The following is a 7500-nucleotide window of genomic DNA, read 5'->3' as shown; positions in this document are numbered from 1 at the left end:
TAGTAGTAGTAGTAGTAGTAGTAGTAGTAGTTGTTATTATTTTTTCACATCTCCTCCTCCTCCTCCTCCTCCTCCTCCTCCTCCTCCTCCTCCTTCTCATCTTCTCTTCTTTCACTTGTTCTACTTTTCTTCTTCTTCTTCTTCTTCTCATTTGAAATATAAATAAAGTGAATCTCTCTCTCTCTCTCTCTCTCTCTCTCTCTCTCTCTCTCTCTCTCTCTCTCTCTCTCTCTCTCTCTCTCTCTCTCTCTCTCTCTCTCTCTCTCTCTCTCTCTCTCTCTCTCTCTCTCTCTCTCTCTCTCTCTCTCTCTCCTGTGACGTTTTTATTACAGCAAGAAATGAGAAAGAAAATGCAAGGAAGAAAGAGAAGAGGAGAAAATGAGGAGGAGGAAGAGGAGGAGGAGGAGGAGGAGGAGGAGGAGGAGGAGGAGGAAGAAGAAGAAGAGGAAGGGAAGAGGAGGAGGGATATCGCCTTTCCTCTTGCCTGTCTCTCTCTCTCTCTCTCTCTCTCTCTTTTTTTTTTTTTTTTTTTTTTTATTTAAAAAGAAGTTACCAAGAACGCACTACACTGAGTGTCACGTCACAAAGAGTGTCAGAGAGAGAGAGAGAGAGAGAGAGAGAGAGAGAGAGAGAGAGAGAGAGAATAGCCATTTTCTCATTGTCTTCTTTCTTGTCTTTGTTAAATTTTTTTCTCTAACTATAAATGTGCTCCCAAAATACCTCAGCCCTCGATCCACCTCCACTCCAAGTATCTTGACGTCATCTTGGAGTGGGAGAGCAGCAGCGCCAAAAGACAACTTTCCTGCCATTGCTGCCATGGCGGCTGGGGACCGAGAGACAACCATTGCCTGTGTCTTCTCCGGCGCGAATGTCACTTGCCAGCGAGCACCCCACTCCTCTATCACTCGTAGCTGCTGATTGATGGCCTCAGCAGCCCGCCCACTGTCCTGGCGTGGATAGGTATAGGAGAGGGTGCAGTCATCAGCATAGGCCTTGACTCCTGGCAGTAGCTGGAGAAGATCATCCACGTAGATATTCCACAGGAGTGGGCCAAGAATTGAACCCTGTGGCACTGATGCCTCCACAGGCAGGGACTCAGATGTTTGCCCGTTGACAACCACCTTGAGGCTTCTGTCCTGCAGGTAATTTCCCAGGAGTCGTAGCAAGCCACCCTGGATGCCTTTAGCACGAAGCTTTTCCAGTAATCCGTTGTGCCATACTTTATCAAAAGCTCCAGCTATGTCCAAAGCAACCACTATAGTGTCCTTGCCGTCGTCGAGGGCGTCCTGCCACTGCCTGGTGAGAAGCATCATTAGGTCGGAGGTTGACCTTCCAGGTCTGAACCCAAACTGTTGGTCTGAGAGGAGGGCATTGTCCTTGAGATGGCTACACACCACCTCTGCCACGACCCTCTCAAACACTTTACCCACCACTGACAACAGGGATATGGGTCTGTAGTTTTTTGGGTCCGTCCTGGAGCTTTTTGTGTACAGGAACTACTCGAGCCTCCTTCCACACTGAAGGCCAGACGTTTTCCCGTACACAAGTTGTGAAGACTTGGGTGAGAGGGGCAGCCAGTTCCTGGGAGCATCGCTTCAGCAGGTGCGGGCTGATGTCATCAGGGCCGGTAGCTTTCTGTGTGTCCAGCCCCGCAATAATCGCTTCACCTGCTGATGCGTCACCTCCACCATGGTGACAGTCTTCTCACATTGCTGGACCAGCTGAGGCGGTGGCTGCTGTGGATTCCCCACCTTCATTTTTCCAGCAAACAAGGAAGCCAGCAACTGTGCCCTCTCCTTACTGCTGGTGGCGACAGTACCGTCCTGCTTGCTGAGGGAGGGATGGATTCTTGGTGGCCAGTTCCTGTTTGTCCTTAACAAGGGACCACCAAGTTTTGTTTCCTACGCCAGTGCCACACAGTTTCCGGCGCAGGCTTTCCTCCCACTTTTTTAAGGCCCACTTGCTGGTTACCACCATCCTCCTGCATGCAGCCCTATGCAAGTCCTTGTTGCGCCGAGTCGGGTTCCTCTTGTAGCGGAGCCAGGCAGCATACTTTGCCTCAGCAGCAACACGGCAACGGTAGCCAAACCATGGCTGATCCGTCGGTCTGGTGGTGTATTCCCTGTGTGGGACGTGGCGTCTCTGGAGGGCGAGAAGGTGAGAGGTGAGTGCAAGTGCTTCACTCTCTGCTCCTCCCTGTAGCAGAGTGGCCCATGGGGTGTGGGTCAGGTCGCGGCGCAGGGAAGCCCAGTCTGCTTTGTTCCACAGCCAGATGGTGCGGGTGGTGGCCTCGTCCCGAGCCACGCCCACTTCCAGCTGTGTCAGTACAGCGTGATGATCAGAGCTGCCCACGAGCCCCAGCTGATGACACTGAAGCTTGTCCTCCTGGTAGTCTGAGATGACAGGGTCTAATGTCCCTCCTCGTTCATGTGTGGGGAAGGTGACATGATCTGTCAGACCCTGCACCTCCAGGAGATTCTCGTAGGCGTCTCTTTCCAGGTGGTGATTGAGATCCCCCACAATCAGCACGTGGCTGCAGCTGTGTGCCATCATCAGGTTGTCTAAAGTCTCAGTCAGGTACAGGAGTGAGTCAGGCCCTTGTCGCGGGGGGCGATACAGGGCACACAGTAAGAGGGCTGAGCGGTCTGCCAGCGTTACTCGGAAGTACATCATCTCCATCAGTGGAGGCGTGTCTATGTCGAGTAGCTGGGCCTGCATTCCTTCCTTGAAGCAGACAGCCACTCCACCTCCTGTTCGCTCCTGTCGGTCCCTCCTCACCCAGTGGGTGAAGCCCTGCATCCTGCCATACGTGGGCTCCACCTCACTGTTCAGCCATGTCTCTCACCACAACAACGTCTGCATTGTGTCGTTGCACACAGTTGTGGTATAAGTCTGCAAGGTTAGTCCGGAGACCACGGACGTTGCTAGAGACGACCTTTAGTTGGCGGCGGGGCAAGCTGGCTGTACCATGGTGAGGGATGGTAGTGAGCGAGGCCTGCTAGTCCGAGGTGGTGGTTAGGGTCCGCGGCCGACTGCTGGTACTGGTGAAGAGGAGTGGTCCACTGCCGCCCCTGGCTCTGATTCCAGATACCAGGCAGTGGGCGAGGTTGTGAGGACTGAAATGAAGTGAGAGGCGCTGCAGGTGGGAAGGGTGTGGCTGTGTTCTTTCCACCGTAAATGGTCCCTATGCGCGAGCTGCTTCCAAACAGAGAGATTCCTAAATGGTCCCAGAGAGAGAGAGAGAGAGAGAGAGAGAGAGAGAGAGAGAGAGAGAGAGAGAGAGAGAGAGAGAGTAGTAATCGTTCATTACCTCCATTAATTTATTAGAGTAATTATAGTAATTATCTCTCTCTCTCTCTCTCTCTCTCTCTCTCTCTCTCTCTCTCTCTCTCTCTCTCTCTCTCTCTCTCTCTCTCTGGTCAGTGATTGCATTCTCCCTTTTCCTATACGCTCTATCGGACAGAGAGAGAGAGAGAGAGAGAGAGAGAGAGAGAGAGTCCTTTAAGAGAACATAGCAAGGCCGTCTGACATAGCAAGGCAGAGTCTGAGAGAGAGAGAGAGAGAGAGAGAGAGAGAGAGAGAGAGAGAGAGAGAGAGCGGAAATGTTTTATAATCCTGACATATTTATTGTAATCTATTTTTAATGAATGGTTACACTAATAATAATAATAATAATAATAATAATAATAATAATAGTAATAATAATAGTAATAGTAATAATAGTAATAATAATAATAATAATAGTTTTGGTCTTGGAAATAAAAAAAATATCAACTTTTCAATACTTCTGTGTAGACTTGTCACGAATAGTCTGGTTTTTTCTCTTCCTCCTCCTCCTCCTCTTCCTCTTCCTCTTCCTCTTCCTCTTCTTCTTCTTCTTCTTCTTCTTCTTCTTCTTCTCTTTCTTCTTGTTTCTCTTTTCTTTTTCTTCTTTTTCTATAACACAACATTCTTTATGCAAACTTCCACCACACACCACAACACCACACACCACCACACACCACACACACACCACATTTACTTACCTTTCCTTACATAAACCAGTCAATAACAACATTTTTCATTCATCACACTTACAAATTTCCACCACACACCACCACACACCACAACACCACACACCACCACACACCAACACAACACCACACACCACCACAACACCACACACACACCATACACACACCACCACACACCACCACACCACCACATTTTTTCTATCTTTCCTTTCATAAATCATGCTACAACACCACACAAACAACACCACGTCACAGTTACAATTCTACACCACACACCACACACCACACACCACCACACTGCGTCACCACCAAAGTGCATCATGTGGCTGGGATGTTTTGATATGTGTTTGGTGTGTTTATGGGTGTTTTGGGGGTGTTTTGGTGTTTTAGGTGTGTTTGGGTGTTTTGGGGTGTTTTAGGTGTGTTTTGGGGTGTTTTGGTGTGTTTTGGGTGTGTTTTGTTGTGTTTTAGATGTGTTTGGGGGTGCTTTAGTGTGTTTTGGGTGTGTTTTGCTGTGTTTTGAGGATGTTTGGATGTGTTTTAGTGTGTTTTGGGGATGTTTGGATGTGTTTTAAGTGTTTTGGGGATGTTTGGATGTGTTTTGGGTGTGTTTGGACGTGTTTGGGTATTTTTACCTTGAGGATTAGACCATTTTATTGACATTAGGAAGGGTCTATGGAGGGCAGAGGATTAATGGCCAGAATCTTCACTATTTCAACATGGACTTCTGAAATTGTAGCAAATCACCAAATAGTCACCAGTATGAATATGGAAACACACACTACTGAAGAGGCCAGCCGGAGAACACACCCAGTACTTTTTTAACCCATCCATTTAAACCCCCCCCTCCCACAGGTATATCAAGATGTCCTCTCCTTACTTAAACAACGTCATTATCGTGGGCTGTATCCTGACCTACTCCTCTGTCATTCTACTGGGGCTCGACTCAGGGCTGACCAGCGAGACGAGCTTTCCTTACATCTGCACAGCGCGCGCCTGGGTCCTCATGGCTGGCTTCACGCTGGCTTTCGGTTCAATGTTCTCCAAAACCTGGCGTGTGCATTCTATCTTCACGGATGTTCAGCTTAATAAAAAGGTATGTTTCAGGGTGTTTTAGGGTGTTTTAGTAGGTGTGGGTAACTTTGGGTGTGTTTTAGTGTGTTTTGGGTGTGTTTTGGGTGTGTTTGGGGGTGTTTTAGGGTGTTTTAGCAGGTATGGGTGGCCTTGGGTGTGTTTTAGTGTGGGTGTGTTTAGGGTGTTTTAGTAGGTTTAGTAGGTGTGGGTTAGGTGTTTGGGTGTGTTTTAGTGTGTTTTGGGTGTGTAACTTTGGGTGTGTTTAGTGTGTTTTGGGGTGTGTTTGGGGTGTTTTAGGGTGTTTTTAGGTATGGGTGATCTTGGGTGTGTTTTGGGTGTGTTTAGTGTGTTTTAGGTGTGTTTTGGGGTGTAGCAGGTGTTTGGGTGTGTTTAGTGTGTTTTTGTGTTTTAGGTTAGGGTGTTTTAGCAGGTATGGGTGGCCTTGGGAGTGTTTGGGGGTGTTTTAGGGTGTTTTAGCAGGTATGGGTGGCCTTGGGTGTGTTTTAGTGTGTTTTAGGTGTGTTTTGGGGGTGTTTTAGGGTGTTTTAGTAGGTGTGGGTAACTTTGGGTGTGTTTTAGTGTGTTTTAGGTGTGTTTGAGTGTGTTGATGTGGGTGTTTTGTGGTATTTAAATGGTGTGGATGATTGGGTGTGTTTTGGGTGTGTTTGGGTGTGTTTTGGGGGTGTTTTAGCAGGTATGGGTGGCCTTGGGTGTGTTTTAGTGTGTTTTGGATGTGTTTTGGGGGTGTTTTAGGGTGTTTTAGTAGGAGTGGGTAACTTTGGGTGTGTTTTAGTGTGTTTTGGATGTGTTTTGGGGGTGTTTTAGGGTGTTTTAGCAGGTATGGGTGATCTTGGGTGTGTTTTAGTGTGTTTGGGGTGTGTTTTGGGGTGTTTAAATGGTGTGTGGTTTTAGTGTGTTTAGTGTTTTAGTATAGTGTGTTAGTAATAGTAGTAGTACAAAATGCATACTTTACTATTACCACTACTACCAACAACTATGAATAATAATAGTAATAATAATAGTAATAATAATAATAGTAATAATGATAATAATAATAATAATAATAATATACATTTTTATGCTGGATTTAATAATGTCCAAGGAGAAGAGGAGGAGGAGGAGGAGGAGGAGGAGGAGGAGGAGGAGGAGGAGAAAGAAGAGGAAGAGGAAGAGGAGGAAGAAGAAAGAACAGAAGGACCAAACTAGACATTATGAAGAGGAGGAGGAGGAGGAGGAGGAGGAGGAGGAGGAGGAGGAGGAGGAGGACAGTAGGAGGTTAAAATTTATATGAAAGGGGGCGTGGGAGGAGGAGGAACAGGGGAGGGGCAGAAAATGGGGGCGATTTTATGCGGTTGTGTAAATTTGGTGAATTTTAATTTAGCAGGAGGAGGAGGAGGAGGAGGAGGAGGAGGAGGAGGAGGAGGAGGAGGAGGAGGAGGAGGAGGAGGAGGAGGAGGAGGAGGAGGAGGAGGAGGAGGAAGGTTGTTGAGGTTTTAATTTGAACGTATTTCTCTCTCTCTCTCTCTCTCTCTCTCTCTCTCTCTCTCTCTCTCTCTCTCTCTCTCTCTCTCTCTCTCTCTCTCTCTCTCTCTCTCTCTCTCTCTCTCTCTCTCTCTCTCACACACAGATTAGAACTAGTTTTAATTTCGTAAACCATTTCAAAGTTTGTGTCTCAATTAAATTTATCTTTATTTTCAATTCTGACAAATAAATAAATAAATAAATAAATAAATAAATGTTGTAAATATTCAAGAGAGAGAGAGAGAGAGAGAGAGTTTATTATGATTCTTGTTCTCTTTTTATCTCTCTCTCTCTCTCTGTCTCCCTCTCCTCTCTCCTCTCACATCCCTCACACACACACACACACACACACACACACACACACACACACACACACACACACACACACACACACACACACCTATCAAATTCCTTATATCTATCAATCTATGTATCTAAATTCATATCTGTCTATCTGCCTTTCTATCTACAGGTAACCCAATACTGATTACCTCTCCCTCTCTCCCTGTGTGTGTGTGTGTGTGTGTGTGTGTGTGCAGGTGATCAAGGACTCACAGCTGTTCATGGTGGTGTTGGTCCTGCTGTGTGTAGACGTGGCTATTATGACCACTTGGCAGGTCGTCGATCCCTTCTACAGAGAGACGAAGAAGATGGCTCCCTTTGTATGTATTGCAGGAGTGTGTGTGTGTGTGTGTGTGTGTGTGTGTGTGTGTGTGTGTGTGTGTGTGTGTGTGTGTGTGTGTGTGTGTGAGTAAAAAGATGAAATAGTTAAAAGGAAGAGAGGAAATGTAAAAGATGAATGTTAATGTGTATAGTTTGATGTATTTAGAGAGAGAGAGAGAGAGAGAGAGAGAGAGAGGTGTTTGAATACATTTGTTTTTCTTTCTCTCTC

General features: G+C 46.7%; 1 protein-coding gene across 1 annotated transcript in view; it reads left to right on the top strand.

The window, feature by feature from the left end:
- Positions 1-7500, top strand: part of LOC123509220 (gamma-aminobutyric acid type B receptor subunit 2-like) — a 98468-nt gene that overhangs the window by 74673 nt on the left and 16295 nt on the right. The window contains exons 11-12 of the mRNA XM_045263419.1: positions 4869-5109; positions 7148-7270. Of these exons, the coding sequence (XP_045119354.1) occupies positions 4869-5109; positions 7148-7270 (364 nt within the window). The remainder of the gene's footprint in view (positions 1-4868; positions 5110-7147; positions 7271-7500) is intronic.

The sequence above is a fragment of the Portunus trituberculatus genome, chromosome 26 (assembly GCF_017591435.1).
Source record: "Portunus trituberculatus isolate SZX2019 chromosome 26, ASM1759143v1, whole genome shotgun sequence".
Lineage (NCBI taxonomy): Eukaryota > Metazoa > Arthropoda > Malacostraca > Decapoda > Portunidae > Portunus > Portunus trituberculatus.
Note: the sequence above shows the minus strand (reverse complement) of the source record. Positions and strands in the feature narration are given on the sequence as shown.